Source organism: Vicugna pacos, chromosome 9 (genome assembly GCF_048564905.1).
Source record: "Vicugna pacos chromosome 9, VicPac4, whole genome shotgun sequence".
Lineage (NCBI taxonomy): Eukaryota > Metazoa > Chordata > Mammalia > Artiodactyla > Camelidae > Vicugna > Vicugna pacos.
The window spans coordinates 2,162,183-2,183,223 of NC_132995.1; the positions used below are offsets into that span (position 1 = coordinate 2,162,183).

A 21,041-nucleotide genomic window follows, 5' to 3' on the forward strand; every position below is an offset into this window, starting at 1 on the left:
TCCTGGGACCATCCCCAGCAGGAGACTGGATTCCTCTTTGGAAAATGGGCCACCGGAGAGACCTACTGATAATATCTGAGGGGTGACCTACCCCACATATTACACCTAGCAAGGGATGGGGGTACCACTGTTGTTACTGACGGACGTGGAATAGGCTCAGAGAGGGGTTGGGACCTAAGATCACGTAGCCTGAAGCTGTAAGGTCAGGATTACAACCCGAGGCAGCTGGGCGCCAGACGGAGTCCTGCCTCTGTGAAGGGGGCAGAGGAACCGGCTCCTGGGGCCACTGAGCGAGCTGGATAAACCACATGTCTGAGCAATTCCCCAGCGGCACAGACGCCCGCGGAAACCCATCTCCCATCGCCTCTCACGGGGCTCAGCTCATCTCCAGGTTCAAGGACAAGGAACCAGGCCCCTGGGCCGAGCCCAGACGCCCCGCCCCCCACGTGCCCCGGAGGAGGATCCGAGGCGGGCCCGCAGTGCCCCTCTCCTCCACCGTGAGCTCAGGGAGGAGACCCAAGGACAGAACGGGACACTCGGGGCCTGCACAACACATCAGTGACTTTATTAGTCTCCAGATGCTGGTGAACTGTCGTCCCCAAAGCGCTTCCCACGAGCAGGTATCTGTCCATCTCAGGCCTTCCTGGCTCGCGAGGAGGAGCCAGGCCAGGGAGCCCAAAGCCAGAGCCTAGGTCTGTCCTGTCAGAACCACCACCCTTCCCAGCCCTCCAGCCTGCCCTGAGGGGTCGCCTAGGGACAAGACCCAGGCCTCCTCCCGATGGAGGACGGGGCGGGGGGGGGGTGCCCGCTGCTCTGGCCCTCGCTCTTCTTCCGGGCTCCGGACCCCAGGGGAGAGGGAGGGAGTGACGACGGAGGGGGAGAGGAGGACGTGAGGGCGCACCTCCGGCGCGGTGGGAGAGGCTGTGAGGACGGAGGTGAGGGCTGCACCGGAAGAGTGAGGACTGGGGCACGTAGAGAGAGTGGGGAAGGAACAGAGAACGCTAGGGCATCGGAGGCCTTGACCAGGGCGGCGCCGCCGGAGGAGGGGCTGGTGCGGGAGGAGGGCGGCAGCGCGCGCGGGGCTACCCCAGCGGCCAGGGCGGGCAAGGGCCCCCGCCCTCGGCGCCCGGCGCCGCCGCCCCGCCCGCGCCGCCGCCGCCGCCGCCCGCCGCGCGCCCGTGGATGCGCTGGTGGCGCAGCACGTGCTCGCGGCGCCCGAAGCCCTTGCCGCACTCCCAGCAGGCGAACGGCCGCGCCCCCGAGTGCGTCTTGCGGTGGCGCACCAGGTGCTCGCGCCAGTAGAAGGTCTTGCCGCACTCGCAGCAGGCGTGCGGCTTCTCGCGCGCGGGCAGCGGGCGCAGGGCCGGCCCGGGGCCGCCGGGGTGCGTGCCGCGGTGGCGCCGCAGGTGCTCCTTGCGCCGGAAGGCCTTGCCGCAGTCGGGGCAGGCGTGCGGCTTCTCGCCCGAGTGGCTCTGCCGGTGGCGCAGCAGGTGGGCCGGCTTCAGCGAGGCCTTGCCGCACTCCGGGCAGGACACGGAGCCCGGCGCCGGCAGGAAGGCGGGCGGGCCGGGCGCCGGCGGGGCCGGCGGGGCCGGCGGGGCCGGCGGGGGGCTGCCCGGCTCCTGCTTGTAGGCGCGCGCCGCCTGGGCGTCCCCCGTCGCCGCTTCGTCAGCCGCGGGGGCCGAGTCTCCTGCCGGGCAAAGGCGCAGTCAGGGCGGCAAGCTCCGCGCAAGAGGCGGCGGGCGGCCGGGAGGGCGGCCGTGTCACGGTTAGCGGAGCAGTCCCAGGGCGGGGTAGCTTTTTATTCACCCCCCGTGTCCCTGCACAGCGCCGCGCCTGGCGCACGGTAAACGCCCAGTAACTGGACGGATGGCTGACGAACGGGAGAGGAGGAACTGGGTGGGTAGATAAGTGAATACATGTGAGAGGGTGTAGACCTGGATGGATGGGTGGGCGGGCGGCTTGGTAGGTGGATGGCTGGGTAAGTGGGGGGATAAGCTGGGTGGGTGGATGAAACACCCATTTCCTTTCTCCAGGTTTTCAGACTGCTCTATGGAGTTCCAAGGAGATGAGCAACCTTTGTTTTTAAGTGTCACACTAGGACAAGTGTGATAAAAACAGGAGTTACTAACAAGTCGATTGCTCCCCGTGTGCCTGGCCCCGTGCTGAGCACTTCAGAGCGTCCTCACTCCGACCCCACGCGGCCCAGTGAGAGCGGGTGCAATGCTGTCGTCCTGTTTAGGGACACAGGAGGGCACTGCCTCAGGGCTGCCTTCCCAGCCTTGCTCCCTTCCCGACCTGCCCTCCCCAGAAAGTGTTCTGGAGCTTCCACCCCTGTCTGTCCTCTTCTGGAGGCCCACAGGCATCCTCTGTGCTCTGGGGGTCCTGATGGTGTTTATCAGGCCAGGGCCGTGTTTTGTCCTGAGACCACAGGCTCCCAAGCTGGAAACCCGGGTCCCTCCTTGTCCCTGTGGGCGTCCATCCAGCTGCCTCCATGTGCGACTTCAGAGATGACCCCTCAGCTCCCCGCTCCTGGCCCTGGCAGGAGGTCAGTGACACCCTCCGTCCCCCCAGGTCTCCAGCCCCTGGCTCAACGCTGGCACCAGTCATCTTCCTGCCTCTGGTGGGGCCCCTGGGTTTTGTCTCCATAGTCTGTTCCCTACTTTTGACAAGGTTCAGCCTCATTTTCCCTTCCTCACCCTAACACATGTGCTCAGATGGGGCCAGCGCCTGCCCGCCCCCAGCTCGGGTACGTGTGGCGGGCCTGGCCAATGGGGACTGAGCACCACAGCCCCAGCCACAGTGACTAGATCCACCGGGTGGGGAGAAGCTCCACTCAGTAGGAGCCAACGGGACTTGCGAGACTGCAGGAGGCTGCGCCGAGCTGAGAACTTGGCACAGAGGCTCTGGGGTCAGATGGCCTTGGTGCCACCCTGGCCTGGCCGGCACCTCATCCTATGTCATCTCCCTGCACCTGGGTTTCTGCAGTGACAAAACGTGGCTGATAAAGCCGGGTATCTCCAGGGCTGCGGCAGGATTGCAGGGAGCTGGCAGAGCCATGCCTGCCTGTGCTCACGGCTGGTGCTCGTCACCAGCGCTTGCTGTCCTGTCCGACCCCCACCCATGTCTGATTCCGCTCCTGCCCCAGTGCCCAGCGCGGGCTGGGCACACAGCAGGGACGTCAGGGATGCTCACTGAACAAACAAATGATGGACGAGAGAGGATCCCCGCCTGGGCTGGGAGACAAGGGGCTTCTGATGCCGGGAGAGGTGTGGGGAGGGGGTGAGCTGCTCACCTAGGGGCGTCGTCTCACATTCTTCCTTTCCCACGCCGACCCTGGAGCCATCAGGGGTCGCATCCCGAGGTGCCCTCGTCGCTGGTCCCTGAGACAAGAGGAAGCACAGTCCCAGCTGAGGGGCCCAAGCCGCCGCCCCTCCCGCCTCGGTCTGGTCACTTGCTCTGGGGGAAGCCGGCCCCACAGGATGAGCCGGGAATGTTCCCTCCACTCAGCTTTTGGGAGAAGTTCGTACGGAGTCGGCGTCCTTCCTCCCTGGAAGGTCTGGTCGACCTCTGCACTGGGGACAGCTGAACTGTCACACTGCACTGTCATATCTGTGCCTGCCCACCTCCCCAACGGGTGGTGGGCTCTGGGGGACAGGGGCTGGCCTGGCTGGCTTCTGTGCCATCGCTGGCGCCGAGCCTTTCATAAAAAGCGGCTCTGTCATGACATGATTCGAGATCGTGCTCAGCGTGCTACGGTGCCGCGGGCGCTGACCTGCCGCCTGCTTCTGTGGTGGCCCCCGCTGGACCTCCAAGTCCAGGCCACAGCAAACGGCAGACAGTGTCCTGGGCACCACAGAAGTCACCCACTTAAAGCACAGTTCAGTGGGTTTTAGTGTATTCAATTGTGCAACCGTCAGCACAATCAAATGTAGAATATTTTTGTCACCTCCAAATAAAGCTGGCACCTGTGAGCAGTCACTCCCCAATTCCCTGCCCCCGGCCCCTGGGAACCACTAATCTCCCACCCCTGTGGGTCTGCCTCCTCAGGGCATCGCATGTGAACAGAACCACGCAGCCAGGGGTCCTAGTGACTGGCTCCTTCCTCACGGTTCGGAGTCTCCCCACACTGCAGGGTGTGCCAGTGTTTCACTCCTGTGGCTAAGAGACACCCCGCTGGTGCACAGGCCACATGCCCTTATGAGTGACACTGCCCTGCTACCCTCACGTAGTCCCGTGCACGAGGTTCGTGTGGATGTGTTGTTACTTCTCCCGCGTCCACCCTGCAGGGGCCCCCGCAGCAGTGGACGTCCTCAGGCCTGTGTTTGCCCGGGGACTGTGGGGGACCCACGGGGTGTGCCAGCCCAGGTGCAACTGGGCGGACATCACTCGGAGTCACTGGGCCCCACAGAGGCTGGGAGCTGTGTCCTCCCATCTGAGTGTGGGCTCCAGGTAAGACTGCTCCACCCAGCCCCCCAAACTGACCCCAGGGCCCCCAGACAGGTCTGTGGCTGGAGGCACTCAGGGAGCTAGCGGGCCTCGTGCCTGGCCACCGCCCGCACCTCGGCCCTCCTGCGTCTTGACCTCTTCCTGGGAAACGTTTTCTGAGCCATCACAGAGAGGGCCGACGGTCTGACACAGGTTTCCCATCCCTCCGGTCATTCGCTCAGCGTCCACTGAGGACGACAGTAAGAGGCCCCAGGAGCTGGACCCCTCTTCCCAGGAGGTGGGGGGTGTGAAACGGTGCAGCCTTGGTGGGAAACAGCCTGGCGGTTCCTGGGTTAAATGGGGAGCTCCCACTGTACCCGCGGTTCCTCTCCTGGCCCTGGTGACCCTCCACTCGCCGCCACCAACCATAACTGTGAGCAGAACAGCTTTCAGTGAGTCCTGAGTCCTTCCACCCAACCGTCAGACCAGGTGCTCCTGGGGACCCCGAACTTGTACCAAGTGCCAGAAGGTCCTGTGGGCCCTGCTCACACCTGTCCTAGAGCGTCCCCACTGCAGCCACACCCTGGGCTTCGGGCCATGGCACCTGCTGTCGGTCTGCTTAGGGCAGGGGCCGATCCCTCGGGCCGAGGCCCTCCCGCAGCCACCCCCGCTCACCCAGAGCTCCTCCAGCAGGACCACGGCCTCCTCCCCGCTCTGGGGCCGCCGGCTGCACACCCAGGCCTGGATGTCGGCGGGCAGGGCGCTCAGGAACTGCTCCAGCACCAGCAACTCCAGCATCTGCTCCTTGGTGTGCACCTCAGGCCGCAGCCAGTCCCGGCACAGGGCACGCAGCAGGCCCAGCGCCTCGCGCGGCCCGGGTGCGTCGCCCAGGTGGAAGTGGCGGAAGCGGTGCCACGGCGAGTCCAGGCGCAGGCCCTCGGAGGCCAGGCACTCCTGCTTCACGGGCTGCGGGGCCGGGGCCTCCATGGGGCTGGTGGGGCAGCAGTGCCTGCGGGGAGGGAAGCCCGGCCATGAGAGACCAGCTCTGTCATCCTGGGCCCAGCGTCTCCGCCGTGCAGGGGACAGGAGCGCAGGGACATGGGGTCTCGAGCCACAGCGCCTCACTCGGGAGCAGCAACGTCGCTGCTCTGTGCCTTGGTTTCCCCTAAGATGAAGAGCCGCTTGCCTTGTGCGGCCAAGGGACAGGCCCTCCAGCGAGGAGCCACACTCAGAGTCTATGCACAACAGGTGCTGGGGAAGGGGCGATCGTGACCCACCCGGGGACAAGGCGTTCACACCTCTGCTCTGCCCCTCCCGGGGTGACCCTGGGCCCTGCTGTCCTCCCTTTCCTCTGAACATCACTGTGAGGACTAAGCAGCAGAGCATGCCCAGGGGACTTGCCTGCAGCAGACTCTCAAGAGGCTGTGCGCTGTCACAGCACCACTGTGCCCGACCGTGTTCCAGCCCTCCAGCCCCGAGGCAGACACTTTAGGACGCTCAAAGCCCCCATCCGTTCTTTGCTACCCACTGTGGACAGACCCGTGACCCCCCCACCTCCAAGGTCATGTGTGAAGCTCTAACCCCGACCAGACTGTATTTGGAGATGGGCTCTTAGGAAGAAATGAAGATTAAATAAGGTCATTAAGGGTGGCAGCCTACTCCTACAGGGCTGCTGGCCTGGTAAGAAGAGGGGGTGCCCTCTCCTACGTGTGAGGACAGAGCAAGAAGGCAGCCGTCTGCAAGCCGGTACGGGGCCTCACCAGACACTGAATCCGCCCGCACACGATCCTGGCCTCCAGACCTCCGGAACTGTGGGAAAGAAACGTGGTATTGAAGCCGCCTGGTCTGGGGTATTCTGTTACGGCCACCCAACAGGCCAAGATGCTAATGGGCCCCCAACCACATCTTTTGTAAGAACACCCCCCCCCCGCTCTCCCCCAGGAAGCTGTGTGCCCTCCACTTCCTCTTCCCCTTCTCAGACGAGGCAATGGCTTCAGCTGTGAGGATGACACAAGAGCCCAGAGCAGGGGCTCTCAACCAGGGGTGGCGTTACTCCGGGGAGACACCTGGAAAGGTCTGGAGACATTTGATCGTTGGACAGGGGTTGGGGGCAGCAGTGCTGCTGGCTTCTGGATGGGGGGGGTGGGAATGCTGCTAAGGACCCTACAGTGTACGGGCAGCCCCACAGCAGAGAATGATCCAGCCCCAAATAAGCCTGGCCTGGAACCTTGGTCCCCGAGATAACCCTCCCTCCTGAGCACACGGTGGGGCTTTCCAGAGGCTGTGGCCACAGGCCGAAAGCAGAGGCAGATGTGAGAATCCAGCTGCTCAAGTCCAGACAGTGAGATGCCACACTTCCAACTTTTCATTTTGGAAAACATGGTTATTTTTCACTTAAAAGGTGTCAATTATGTTAGCACATGAAGAGCTGGCTACCACTGTTTTTAAATGCATCAACAATTTGACATTCCTCAGCCTTAATTTCTCATATGATAGCACAACCAGCAGACGTAACTCCTGTAAACCAAAGTGCTTTGGGGTAAACAAGGTCCTACTGTAGAGCACAGGGAACTATATATTCAATACCCTGTAATAGCCTATAATGGAAAAGAATACAAAAAGGAATATACATAGACATACATATATTATATATGTATAAAACTGAATCACTATGCTGTACACCAGAAATTAACACAACACTGCAAACCAACTATACGTCAATTAAAAAAAAAGTGCTTTGGGAGGGGGTCTTCAAAGATTGTTTTAAAGTATGAAGGGGTCCTGGGTTAAAAAACCTTTTGAGAAACACTGACCAGCAGCCTGTTTGTTTAAATAAAGTTTTATCGGCGCACAGCCGTGCCCATCCGCTAGGCATTGATTCTCGTCTCAGACTTAAGGCTGTTCCTACCTCAGAGCCTTTGTACCTGCTGCTCCCTCGCCCCCATCTTTGCTCAGCTGGCTCCTCACCTTTGAGACCTTGATGCCACTCTTCCCACCTCAGAGAGCTTCCCCAAATCACCCACACATCCTTCCCTGCAGTTACTATCACATCCCCCTTATTAATTTTATCTTGGCGTTTTAATAAGATTGGGTCTTATCACACACTGTCTTCTCTTACAAGAATTTAAGCTTCACGAGGGCAAGAGACCACATATAAGAGCCCAGCATGCTGGCTGACACTGAAAGAGAATTACTAAGATGACTGGCCCTGTGCGATTAGCATTTCTGCCCCCATTTCGCAGCTGGACAATGTAAAGGCATCTTGGCCCAAAGTCACCCAGCTGATAAGTGGCAGAGGCTTATGTCACACCTATGTCTGTCAGGCTCTAAAGCTGGTCCCGGCATCACCTCCCACTCACCCACCCATCCTAGGACTAGCCTGGGAGTGGCAGGGAAGCCTCCCCAGAGGATCAAGGCCAGAGCCAAGTCTCAAAAGATGCAGAGAAGCCTGCTCTGCTGCGAGAGTTCCCTCTAGGGTGGGAATGCAGTCTGACTGAGTGAGCGAGGCCCTGGGCATCAGGCCGAAGCACCTTGTGATCTCAGGGAGGAGCTCAGGTACCCACGTTCCCGGCCAGCCACAGTGAGCTCCTAGGGCAGGGCCGGTCCGACTCCTCTGGGTCCTGGGTCACCTAGCTCAGGGTCTGCCCCTGAGAAAGCATGTACTGTCACTCCATGCAGCCACTATGGAAAACAGTATGGAGGTTCCTCAAAAAATTAAAAACAGAACTACCATTTGATACAGCAATTCCACTTCTGGTTATTTACCCAAAGAAAATGAAAACACTAATTTGAAAAAATACACGCACCCCATATTCATAGCATTGTCTACAATAGCCAAGAAGTGGAAGCAGCGTCACTGATGAGTAAATGAAGATGTGATGTATATATACACAGACATACATATATACGGATGTACTCACATACATACAGTGGAATATTATTCAGTGTCCATTAATGGATAAATGGGTGAAAAAGATGTGATATATGTACACACACACACACACACACACACACACACAGTGGAATATTATTCAGCCATTAAAAAAAGAATGAAATCTTGCCATTTGTGAAGACATTGATGGTTCTCGAGGGCATTCTACTGAGTGAAATAAGTCAGAGAGAAAGACAGATACCATATGATGCCCCTTATAAGTGGTACGAAAAAAAATTAAACAAGCTCATAGATTCAGAGAACAGACTGGTGGTTGCCAGAGGCCAGGGGTGGGGGTTGGGCCAAATGGGTGAACGGAGTCAAAGGGCACAAAGTTCCAGTTACAAAATAAGCAAGTCATGGCGACATAACGTAAAACATGGTGACGACAGCTAATAATACCGTGTCGCATATTTGAAAGTTGGTAAGTGTAGACCTTAAACCACCTCATCACAAGAAAAAGTTCTGTAACTAGATGGTGATGGAGGCTAACTAGAATGATTGCGGTCATTCATTCTGCAAAATATATAAACACCAGATCACTAGCTGCACACTTGAAGCTAATGTTATACACCAACCGTGCCTCAATAAAGAAAATAATAATAAATGAAACAAAACACACACACACACACAAAAGGTCGCTCTGCTGGGAAAACCAAGCCCTATTGTCCAGGGAGGGGCCAGTGGTCTGGTGCTGCCACAGTGCCCCGTGCCACCTCCGGTAAAGCACCTGTAACATTCCTTTGTCTGTGTCCGTGTAGTACTGAACCCGGAATCTGTCGACTCCAGAGCCCACATCGGTTGCACCTAGCACCTCCTCTTGCTGGACTAACTTAATGGTTAAGAGACACGGTCCAGAGTTGCCTGCCTGGCTCCCACTTTCAACTCCGCCATCTATCCATGGTGTGACCTTGCACGTGTGACATGCCCTCTCTGGACTCACATTCCCCACCTGCAGTAACCCCGGCCCCACGGGGGTTGCGGGAAGCATGAATCGAAGAGACCATGCACAGAAGAAGCGTTCAGTGAAGACCGGCCTGGACAGCCCTGGGTTTCCGACCCTTGCACTAGTGACCTGTGGGGCGCGGTAATCCTGTGTCGTGGCAGCCGCCCTATGTAACGTACAATACTAGCAGCATCCCTGGTCTCTTTCCAGCAGATGCCAGCTCTATCTCCCCACTTGTGACAACCCAAAATGTCTCCAGTTAGTGCCACAAGTCCCCTGGGGGACACAGTCGCCCCCGGCGGAGAGCCACCCGTCCACTAGACAAATATTTACTCAGAGCACAAGGGCCCTGGAGCCAATCCCAGCTCTGCCACGTCCCAGCTATTTGTCCTTGGACAAGCTGCGGTACCTTCCACACACCGAATCTCCCTTTGCCGGCTGTAAAGCCGGGAGAAAAGTCCTACTAACCGAAGAGTCGCGCTCATAATTCAAGATACGACGAATACAAAGACGCTGAGAACAGCGCCCAACGGCGCTGAGCTAGCCCTCAGGCAGTCAGCGTGCACTGTGCTTGTGACTTTGGGAGGCGCGGGGGCTGCCTCTACGCACAAAACAAGCACGCGCATTAAACCCAAGCGTGAGCTGCAACAAGGGTTAAAACACGAAAGAAAACGGTGACTGGGGCTGAGGGGAGGGCAGCTTCGGACGGGAGTAAGAACACTCACATCCCTGAAGCACCGCACGCCCACGAATTTAACCCCTTCCAGCGGGCTAGGGACGGAGGGGGGCACTCTTCATCGGGAAAGAAAGGAACGGAACGGGGCAACTGGTCTCGTCCTCGGGAACCTCACAACTCCGTGAAAGTGCGACCCAACTCGCAAAGACACGCGCGAGACGAACCACCTGCACCCGCCCGCGGCAGGACCACGACCCTCCCCCGAGCCCCTACCCGCAAACCTCTCGCCCGGGGTCCGTCCGGCGCCCCAGCCTCCTCCGCAGGGCCCAGCCCACCCCGCGCCGGAATGCCCTCCCCCTCCCGCTTCCCGACCCTCCCCCCGCCCTCAGTTTCCAACTCTCTCCCGCGTCCTCCGCCCCCAGGACCCACAACCCCCTCCCACTTCCCGACCCTCCCCATCCCGTTCGCGCTCCCACCCCTCCCCCTCCCCCGGCCTCCTCCTTATCCCCTCCCCCGCGAATCTCCCATCCCTCCTCCTCTTCCTCCTCCAGCCTCCAGCCACCTCTCCCCAAAGCTCGTCCAACCGCCCCCCACCAATCCCTCCCTCCTTACCCCCCTCGCTCACCTCACTCTCCCGGGCGAGGCCCCTCAAGCCCCCTCGCCTCCTCGCACATGCGCACAGAACTCACCAGGACTCCATGCCCCGGCAGGCTTTGCGCCAAACTCATCCTTTCCCCTCCCCCTCAACACTCCCAGAGACCCTGCGGTCCGTTCCCCCTACAACCTTGCTGTCCTTACCCGAGAACTACATCTCCCAGGAAGCATAGCGGCAAAGACGGCTTCCCATTGGCCCTCGCCGTGGCGACCCACTCACGCCGGTCTTCGAATGGCTCCGCCAGCGCTAGAACTACATATCCCAAGATGCATCTAAGGTCCGCCAGCGGCCTATTGGTCCTCGCAAATATGGCCTCTCGGCGCGCCAGACTTTGGACTACATTTCCCAGAATGCATGCAGGCCTTCCCATTGGCCCGCGCGCGCTCGCCCCGGGCATGCGCAGAAGTCACGAAGGGGTTGATTTTCTTGAGCCGGGGAAGGAGGAGCAGCCATGGAGGCGTTGCCGTGGAGACCGGAGGAGGCTAGGGGGCTGCCGGCACTCGGGAAATGGGGCCCGGGGCCCCTGGAGCGGGCGGGAGGAGGGGCTGGCCCAGAGTTTTGCGCCAATCAGGGCCTGCGGGGTGCGTCTCCTTGACAACGGTCGCGCTTCACCCCTCCCCAACCCGTGCAGAACTAGTAAGTTCCCAGGTTGACGCCGGATCCGGACGTGAGGGGAGCGTGGTCCCGGGGCGGCCAGGGCGCCCTGCTCCTCCCTTGAGCCTGGCACGCGGTTTCCAGCCTGTTTCCTTCCTCATGAATCCACCACGGGTTCTGCCTGAACGGAAGGAACTAAGAGATGAGTTGGACCTTCAGTGTACAGACGGCTCAGAACCACGTGGACCCAGGGCTAGTCACCGCCCGGTCCACACCTGGATTCCTCCGTGCAGTGAGGGTGAGAAGGAGTCAAGGAGTCTGCTCCCGCCTGCACCTCCACCTCCCGGACTGCTGTGTAGACAGGGTGTGACAGTTGCTGGCGCATAACAAGCATTCATTAGATGGACAATAACTTTTCCCCTCGTTTCACAAGCAGTCAGTGGCTGAGTCAGAGCCTCCTGTCCGAGACTGGGTGAAAACCAACCTCCTCATTGTCGCCTTATGTACCCTCACCCACCTCTCTACCCACCGCTCCCCTCTTGTCCTATGTGTTCTAGCCACACCGATTTCTGCTACGGATACACCTTGATCTTGTTCCCACCCAGATTAAAATGTTGCAGAAGAATGTGTTACAGCTTGGTATTACAGCTCAGTTGTGACAGCAACCTGGATCCCGGTAAGAAACCAGGCAGCACTCGCAGAGCTGCAGAACTCAGATTTATTACGCCAGTAGGCCCAGAAGAGTTAACACTCTACGCTCCGGCCGGACTGTAGGTTTACACAGGCCTTTATAGGCTACTAGTTTTATACTTTGCAACATCATATGCAAATAAAGTGTAACAGAAGTTGACCAATCAGGAACAAGCTTTGTAGACATAGACCAATCAGAAGTGAGAGAAATAACCAATCAGGAGTGAGAGAAATAATCAATCAGGAGTGTGCTCCATGCAAATGAAGTACTACAAATGGACCAATCAGAAGTTAAGGAAGTGGATCAATCAGAAGTGAGAGTAATAACCAATCAGGAGTGAAGGAAATAACCAATCAGAAGTGAGCTCAGGGAGCCAATAGAATTTTAGGGGTAAGTAAGCCGTTTCAGAGGCAAAAAGTGAAATAGAGTCTCTGGGCTGGGGAACTGGATGGTGCTGGCAGGAGAGTAGTGGCTCTACTTGGGGGTCCTGCCGGTCTTTTTATGGGGCTTCCCGCCGCACAATTGCCCACTTGATGTCTCCACTTGTATTAACAGGCATCTCAAACCTAAGGTGGGCAAAAGAGAATGTTTTGCCCCCCCCTCCAGCGAAGAAACTTGTTTCTCCCCAAGTGTTCTGCCAACTGTGGACTGAAAAAAAATTGCACAACTAAAAGTTGAGAGTTAAGTTTTTATTCAGCGGACAATTTCTGAGGATTTAAGCCTGGGTTACAGCCTCTCAGCTCTGAAAGACTGTTCCAAAGAGGCAGAGGAGGAACCAGAATATGTATGTAAGAGTTGGCAACAAAGACCAGGTATTCAGAACATTGAAAGATTACTGTTAAAGAAAGCCAGTAATCTCAAATTAAGGAATTTAGTGCTTTTCTAGGTTAACGGGAAGGTGCAAAAGTCTGGGCTCACTGAAATCATTCCTTCGATTTGCACCTGGCTACTAGGGCCAGTGTCCTGTTCTTTGCCATCCTGAGTCGCCTCGGGGGTACCATTGGGTGTGGTGGCAGAGGCCAGGCTGCCTACTGGTCTCCATCCTGAGTTCCTCGCTGTTGTGGGTGGGGGTAGTGGCTGATGGCTGATGGTGGCAGCGCCCTTTGTTTACTGGTCTGGTGGGCAATAATTTTCATTCACACGTTTTAGAAAATAAATCTGTCATTCACCCAAATGCCCACCCCAAACATGGAAGGGCTGTCCTTTTCCATCGCCCCCTCCCCTGTCCAGTCTGTCTGCTGGTCCTGTTGGCTCTGCCTTCAAAACAGAGTCTGCATCTGTCCACTTCTCTCCTCTCCACTGCTGTCTCCCGGGCTAAGTCCCTGTGGCCTCGCACCTGAGTGACTGCGTGGCCTCCCTGGAGAGTGTCCGCTTCCACCCTGGCCTGCTCCCAGCCCCGCAGCCCAGTCCCTTCTCACACAGCAGCCAGACAGAGGGACCATTTTTGTGTGTGGTGAAACACAAATAACACAGTTTGCCATTTCAACCATTTTTAAGAATACAGTTCACTGGAATTAAGTACATTCACACTGTCGTGCAACCGTTACCACCATCCATGTCCAGAAATCTCTTCCTCTTACCAAACTGAAACTGCCCACACTGACTCCCCATCCCCCCGCCCCCCAGCCCCTGGCAGCCACCATTCTACTTTCCTCCTACGAATTTGACTATTCTAGGCGCCTAGTGTAAGTGGAATCATGCAGTCCTTGTCTTTGGGGTCTGGCGTATTTCATTGAGCAGGATGCCCTCAAGGTTCATCTGTGTGGTGGCGTGTGTCAGAATTTCCTTCCTTTCTAAGGCTGTATAATACCCCCGTGTGTGGGTGGACCACATTTTGTGCATCCACGCATCTGAGGGCTCTAAGACTTAAATAGGGTCATGTTCTATTTGCTCAAAGCCCTCTGGTGCAAATCCTTGACCCTGGTCTGCAGGGTCCCACATAGTCGGACCGCTTCAGACCCAGGATTCCTCCAGCTTCCGCGGTGCCTTTGCAGATTAGCAGAGGGCACCCTCAGGAGGGCAGCAGGCCTGAGCCAGGGCTCGGCAGATAGATGGGGAGGAGGGTTGAGCCACCACTTCCTGCTTGGCTACGCCCCCATAGGTGGGGGTCCAAGGTCCATCCGCGCCAGCCTCAGCCCACTTTGCCTTGTGACCACCGTGCTCCGCCCCATCAGCCTAGCGTTCCTCCAACACAGCGGTTCTCCGAGTCTGGTCCCCAGACCAGCTGCAGGATGTCACCCGGCAGCTGGTTAGAGCTGCAGATTCTCGGCCCCCAGCTCAGAAACTCCCGGGGTGGGCCCTGCACTGCGTCGTCACGAGCCCTCCAGGGAGACCCCGATGCACCCCCACGCGCCTCCCCTCAGCGGCCCACGCGGGGCCGGTCGGCACCCCACAGGGCTCGCGTGAGGCTTCGCGAGGGAAAACACGCCAAGTGCTTAGAGCTCCGCCCAGCGTAGCAGGGAGGCAGTGGATCAACATGAGCTGTGTTCCCCTTTCCCTAATTGAGCCACTAATAAAACGGAGCTCAACTCAGATGCAACACCGACCCCCCCCCACCATGCAATGAAAATGGCTTGTTTCACCCCAGAATGCCATCCAGCCGTCACTCAGATTCCTGTGTCCTGGGCACCTATTGTAAGATGCACCTTGGGCAGCCTCAGAGGACACAGGGGCAGACAGGAATCCGGGCCCGTCCCGTTTCAGGCACCTCACAGTGGGTGTGTCAGGGTTTAGGACCCCACTCAGCACCCCACCAGCGGCAACACCCCGGGTCAACCAGTGACCCAGTGCCTTCACCTGAATTGGAGGTGAGCTAGCACCCAGAGCCGCGTGGGAGTAACGCGGGCCCAATAAGCCTAAGGCCGTCGGGTGTTCCCGCTCTCCTGGCGGCGGCTGGCTGGGGCTCAGCTGGGTGACACCTTTCCGACCAACGAGACGCAGGCCGGTTTGTGGGGCACCTCCGCGAGGTCTTCCCAGCTCTCAAACAAGAGGCGAGCGGTCGGAGGCGTCTTCCTTCACTGCCCTGCCTGGGCCGGCAGCCAGCTTGGGTACCAGCAGGGGTGACGGCTGGAGGTCCCACTTAGGACGGAAGGGAGGAGAAGAACCTGGTCCTTTAGGGCTGCTAAATTAACATGAACACCGCCAGGCTCCCTGCCTCCACACTCCCCTTTACGGGAAGTAAGCCCCTTCGGCCTTTGCAAGTCAAGTTGTCTGTTTTCTAAACCAGAGGTGACAACAGCCACACACATTTCCAGAGCTAGTTCCGTGGGATCGCAGCCCGTGTGGTTGTTCAGGGTGCCACGCTCAGTTTAATGCTCTCCTGTGATCATCTTCACATTCTTCATGCTTTTTTACAAAAGTCATTTTCGGGTTTTTGATGGGTGAAGGTAATTAGGTTACTTCTTTCTTTATTTTTAATGGAAGTGCTGGGGACTGAACCCAGGACCTCGTGCCTGCTAAGCATACACTCTGCCTCTGAACAACACTCTCCCTCTTCTTAATGCTTTTCTGAACACAAGGCTCTGTGTTTTCATTCTTCACTGGACCAGCAAATTTAGTCGCGCCCTCCGTGATTTTTGCAGTATCCGTGCACCACCGCTGCTTCTCCAGGATTCTAGTGCATCGTAACTATTGGTGAGTAACAGGAGGAAGGATGGATGCCCTGCTTCCACATCTTTTCCTGGTAACCTCGGACATCCCTCAGTGAGCAGTTTAGATGCCGTCTCCTCCAGGAAGCCTTCCCAGACCATGCCAATTGCATGGACGAAAGGCTTCCTCTGAGCTTCCATGGTGCCCCTTCTCTCTCCATCTCTGGCTCCGACTGTGTGTGTGTGTGTGTGTGTGTGAGAGAGAGAGAGAGAGAGAGAGTGTGTGTGTGTGCGCGCTCGCGTGCGCGCCCAGCCCACCCTCTGGCAAGGAACTCAATAACAGACCCAGTGTTGGCCAGTTCCCAGCCTGGGGCCTGCTCCTGAGTGAATAAATAAGCACTGAAGGAATGTGGTTCTCACCCTACTTCCCAGGCCCCGGGGGCGAGAGTTCCTTTGGCAGCACGTTTAGCCGTACTCTACCAAAGCTCCTCCACTACTCTGTAGCACCAATATAATTATTACTCAAAATAATAATTAACATTTTCTCTTTTAAAGCGGGGAGCTCCTCCAGGGCAGAGAGGGCACTGAGTTCAGCTATGGGTCTCCAGTCCTGTGCTCCTGGAGGCTCAGGTAATTTTTTTGGTGGGGAGGAGGTAATTAGGTTTTTTAAATTAATTTTTTATTTTAATGGAGGTACTGGGGATTGAACCCAGGACCTCATGCATGCTAAGCACGCTCTCTACCACGAGTCTGCCCTCCTCCTCTCCAGGTAGTTTATTGGATAAAGAGATGACGGATGAGCAAGCGAATGCAGGAGGGGAGGAGTCCTGGGCTGAGCGGGTGGCGTGTCTGCATAGGTCTGCACCCAACAGTGAGGGCTCCTGGGGGGCTGGATCTGAGAGTGAGTCATCTGGAGAATGAATATTAAGTTATGACTGAATTGGTTAATGAGGGGGCCACACTGACCGCATTATGTTATTTCCTCCGCACGCACACCCAGTGAGAAGGCAGAGGGGCTCAAAGCATCAGCCCATTTTACAGTCGGGAGAAGTGAGGCTGTGTGAGGTCACGGCACTTTCCCCAGGTGACACAGCAAGAGAGGCAAGGGGGGGGCTAGACCCAGGTTTTACGACCAGCAGTGGGTGTGGGGAGCCTGGTCTCACTTCTCACCGAGACAAGCTCAGGCGGCAGGTTCTCCACTGGACGGAATGCCCTCTAACCTGGACATGCAGACAGTGAGCGGGGCCTCTGGCAGGAGGGAGTCAAGTATTTATTTTATTTTCTCACCTTTCTGGGGGCTGGAAGTCTAAGATCAGGGTGTCAGCAGGGTTGGTTTTTTGCGAAAATTGATTTTGGGTATTGTTTGGGGGTAGCCCATTTTAGCGAATAGGCGAGTTCACAGATATGGAACCTACATATAATTAGGATCAACCATTTAAAAAAAATTTTTGAGTTTCTTTTGTCAAGAGAGCATCCGAACCAAACCTGGAAATAATGTTCTTGTATAAATATGAAGCAAAGTTGCGTTGAGGGGCCCTCTGCCATGCCGCTTATTCTGGGATGCCAAGGCCCTCGTGCGCTGCTTAGCGTCATTCTCGGAGGCCCCGCCCACATTGTGCAGCCTGGCAGTCTGAGTCCAGGGCTGTGCCCAGCCTCTCTCGCGGCCCTTCTGGGGAGTTAGGGAAGATGGGAGTGAGAGCAGTTGCAGAACCGGCAACCCAAAGCATCTTTTATTTATTTATTTACTTTTAAATTGAAGTACCGTCAGTTACAATGTGTCAATTTCTGGTGCACAGCACAACGTCCCAGTCATGCGGGTACATATATACGTATATTCGTTTTCATATTCTTCTTCATTAAAGGTTATTACAAGATACTGAATATAGTTCCCTGTGCTGTACAGAAGAAATTTGTGTTTTATCTATTTTCATATCCAAACATCTTATGTCATGCGATAATGTCAGGAAAAACTGCCAGACATAAACGTTTATTTTTAAATGAACTTCTGCAACAACACAACCTTCCTTATAACCGCATAACCATTTGGAATTGACGCTGAACTTTGTATAGTTCTGAGAACAACTCACCGCCTGAAGAGAAAAGTTTAATGGTTTTTATAGTTTGTTTATATCAACTGACGCCTCTTTCACCTCTTATTAACTTTCTCCTGACATTTTATAATTGGCAAAGCAGGTTTGGCTTGAAATGAACTGAAGTCTAAAGGGTCTGAATATGATGTTCTTATTCAGTAATAAGGATCATGATATAATTTGTAATTAAATGTATTAAAAGCTTATTAAAAGCTTTATAGTCTAGGAAGTCTCTGGGTTTTTGTTTAATTTATTTCTTGGTCCATCTGTTTTCCTTGGGTGTCAATAGTTTTAGAAAGTGCAGTGTAGAACCAATTCAATCTCATTCAGGGATTTTTATTCTTTAACAGATGTAATTAGAAAAGCGTTTTAATGAGACACACATTTCATTCTTCAAGACCTACATAGTTATACTTTCATATTTCCTTTAGAAAGGGCGGTGCTGGGGCAAGGATATGGCTCAAGTGGTAGGGTGCATGCTTAGCATGCACAAGGTCCTGGGTTCAATTCCCAGAACCTCCTCTAAAACTAACTAAATAAAGCTAATTACCACCCCCAAAAAACTTTAAAAAAAATTAGAAAAGGAGGTGCTATGGCCTGAATGTTTGCATCCAACACCCCAGGAAGAAGGCTCTCACCAGAAGGCCACGAGGTGGGGGCCTTGATCTTGGACTTCCCAGCTTCCAGAACTGTGAATAATAGTTGTAAAACAAGAGTGATACATTTGTGTGTGTGTGTGTGTGTGTGTGTGTGTGCTGGGACATTTTAGATGAAAACACCAATCATCCAAATCTGACTGAGTGTCCTGTAGTTTATCTGGCACGGGCTTATCTCAGATTTTCACGACTTTGATGTGGGTGAGAATCACTCGGGGATCGGGTTAAAATGCAGATGCTGGCTCAGTCGGTCTGAGTGGGGCCTGGGATCCTGCATCCCTCACAGGCTCCTGGGAGACGAGGACGCTGCAGGTTGGGAAGCTTGCACTTTGCAGGAGGGAGGGAGAGAGGAGGTGGACACACATGAGTTGAAATAAAGCACTCAGCCTGCGTCCAGCCCTCCATGAAAACCCAAGAGCCGGTTGCTCCTTATCATGATAACAGACGTAATTTGAATAATGTTTCAAGCGAGAACAGCTTATTTTCCTGTCCAGATGTACTAGAGATACCCGTGGTGCAACATGCGTTCTATAATAATAAGTCGTGATCTATCTCACTTGAATTGTGAAAACCATTGCTGCAGAAATAGCTGCTTATGTTCAGCTGAAGAGACGTCAGCCTCTGTGGTCAACTGTGTCTTATTTCAGCAAATGTATATCTTCAGCCTGGACCACGCCACCGACCTCCCTGTTTAGGTGTGTCACTTCCTACCTAGTGTCTTCCCTTGGATCACCTAATGGGCACCTCAAAATTAACATGACCAAAACCATGTATGATCTCCACGCCCCAGTCTGTTTCTTTCACTAGTGTTTTTCAAGAGTCCCCTTGAAAGTAATCATTAAAATATATTACTAATAAAAAAATAGTGGTAATTTGAACAGTGTAATTTGTGTGTGTGTGTGTGTGTGTGTGGCCTTTGTACATCTCAGGGGACTTCACAGCAGCTGTTCTTCACCAGCTGCAAACTCCCCATCTCCAGGCTGCCCAGGGCAGCTGTTCCCATCACTCGGAGGAGGAGACATCACCAGGGGGACATAGGGGGGGATTTTTAAAAGGAGCTGTTCATCGGGGCCCTGCACCCCAGAATCTCCCTCTGAGCACCCGGAACCCCTGGAAGCTTAGGTATCCCTTCGTCCAATCCGTCTTCACTCATTCAGTTCAACGCTGACCTAGGCTTGGGGGGGGCGCGGAGTGCTCCAGGGGACTCTGGGGTCTTTGGGTTACAGGGACAGAAACCCACGTGGAATTTGCCAAGGCCACCGTGGGGATTTCCTGGGAGGAGTCTGGAGAGACTCACTGAGCAGAAGGGAGCGCTGAGTAACCAAAGCTCAGGAGGGCAGGGGCAGCGGGGGCATCTGAGCTTAGCCGGGTCGTTCTCCCCCCTTGCTTCGCTGAGCAGTTTCGGTTTCTCCTCCTGCAGCCTGGCTTTCTCCCACAAGGTGAGAAACAAGGCTGCCATCAGCGCTCAAGTCTCTCATATCCCAGAGGTGGACTAAAGCTTTCCTCAAACCCAGAGAGGGCTGTTAATAGACTCAGCCTGGGTCACACGTGACCAGTGTTTCCTTTTTTTATTTTTATTTTTTTGAAGAGTGACCTTTTTATTTATTTAGGGTTTTTTTGGGGGGAGGGGGTAATTAGATTTATTTCTTTAGTTTTTAATGGAGGTACTGGGGGTTGAACCCAAGACCTCATGCACGCTAAGCATGTGCTCTACCTCTTGAGCTATACCCTCCTGACTGTTGGTTTGTTTTCTTGAGGCTCATACTGGGTTCCCTTCCCAGCCTGCATGATCTTATTTGGTCCCATGATTTTTTAATAATATTGTTTCTCATTTTTGGGAGAGGGGAGGTGATTAGGCTTATTTATTTGAGCCACTGGGGATGGAACCTAGGACCTCATGCATGCTAAGCACACACTCTATCCCTGGGCTATGCCCTCCTCCCACAGGACCCCCACTCCCACCTAGAGGTGGGATTCCCGAAGCAGGGCACTGTCACTGTTTTACGTCTAGCGCCTGAAACCCTGCGTTACTAAGGGTCGGGGAAGCTTCTGTAACAAAGAAGCCCCCATGTCTTAGTCCATTCAGGCTGCTAAGACGAAACACCACGGACCCAGTGGCTTGTGAACAATAGAAGTTTATTCCCCATGGTTTTGGAGGCTGGGAAGTCCAAGATCAAGGTGCCAGGGTGTGCCCTGGTGAAGACCCTCTTCAGGGCTGTAGGTAGCCGGCTTCTGGCTGTGTCCTCTGTGGTGGAAGGGATTGTGGGGGCTCTGTGGGACTCTCTTATAAGGGCACTAATACAAGTCATGTGGTTGCTCCCCTCTTGACCTAATCATCTCCCCCAAACCCCCATCTTCTAATACCATCAACTTAGGGGCTAGATTTCAACATATGATTTTTGTGGGGACACACAGTCAGACCATAACGACATGCATTATAATGGTACATCACATTAGAAATTTGTTTCTTTGAAAACTTTTAATTGTGATAAATACACATAACATAAAATTTACCAACTGAACACTTAAAGTGTGCAGTTCAAGGGCATTAAGTATACTCACACTGTTGTGCAACCATCGCCGCCATCCATGTCCTGAAGTCTTTTCATCTTGCAAACCTGAAACTCTGTCCCTATTAAACATTAACTGCCCCTCCCCAGTCCCTGCAAGTCTCCATTCTACTTTCTGTCTCTGTGAACCTGACTACTCTAAGACCCTCGTATATGTGGAGTCATGCAGTATTTGCCTTTCTGTGACTGGCTTACTTCACTTCGCATAGTATCCTCA

The 21,041-nt window shown here is 55.2% G+C and overlaps 1 protein-coding gene across 3 annotated transcripts; it reads right to left on the minus strand.

Annotated features, from left to right (window-relative positions):
• Positions 1–541: 541 nt before the first annotated feature.
• Positions 542–10,785, minus strand: ZNF444 (zinc finger protein 444). 3 transcript variants are annotated; one of them, XM_072968404.1, is made up of 5 exons: positions 10,607–10,785; positions 6,189–6,237; positions 5,104–5,437; positions 3,296–3,383; positions 542–1,690 (listed from the first exon to the last, which is right to left on the minus strand). In XM_072968404.1, the coding sequence occupies exons 3-5, from the start codon at positions 5,413–5,415 to the stop codon at positions 1,083–1,085; spliced, it is 1,008 nt and encodes a 335-aa protein (XP_072824505.1). In that variant the 5' UTR covers positions 5,416–5,437; positions 6,189–6,237; positions 10,607–10,785; the 3' UTR covers positions 542–1,082. The 3 variants fall into 3 exon arrangements, with proteins under 3 accessions (XP_072824505.1, XP_072824506.1, XP_072824507.1); XM_072968405.1 differs by lacking the exon at positions 10,607–10,785 and adding an exon at positions 10,263–10,297; XM_072968406.1 differs by lacking the exon at positions 6,189–6,237.
• Between the last annotated feature and the right edge of the window lie 10,256 nt (positions 10,786–21,041).

Bases quoted from the DNA above. Each gene is read 5' to 3' on its own strand.
- ZNF444 (XM_072968406.1), bottom strand. From the start codon at position 5,415: ATGGAGGCCCCGGCCCCGCAGCCCGTGAAGCAGGAGTGCCTGGCCTCC. The intron at 3,384-5,103 runs GTGAGCGGGGGT...CTCTTGTCTCAG, and splicing joins TCCTGCTGGAGGAGCTCTGG to GGACCAGCGACGAGGGCACC. The intron at 1,691-3,295 runs GTGAGCAGCTCA...TTTGCCCGGCAG, and splicing joins ATGTGAGACGACGCCCCTAG to GAGACTCGGCCCCCGCGGCT.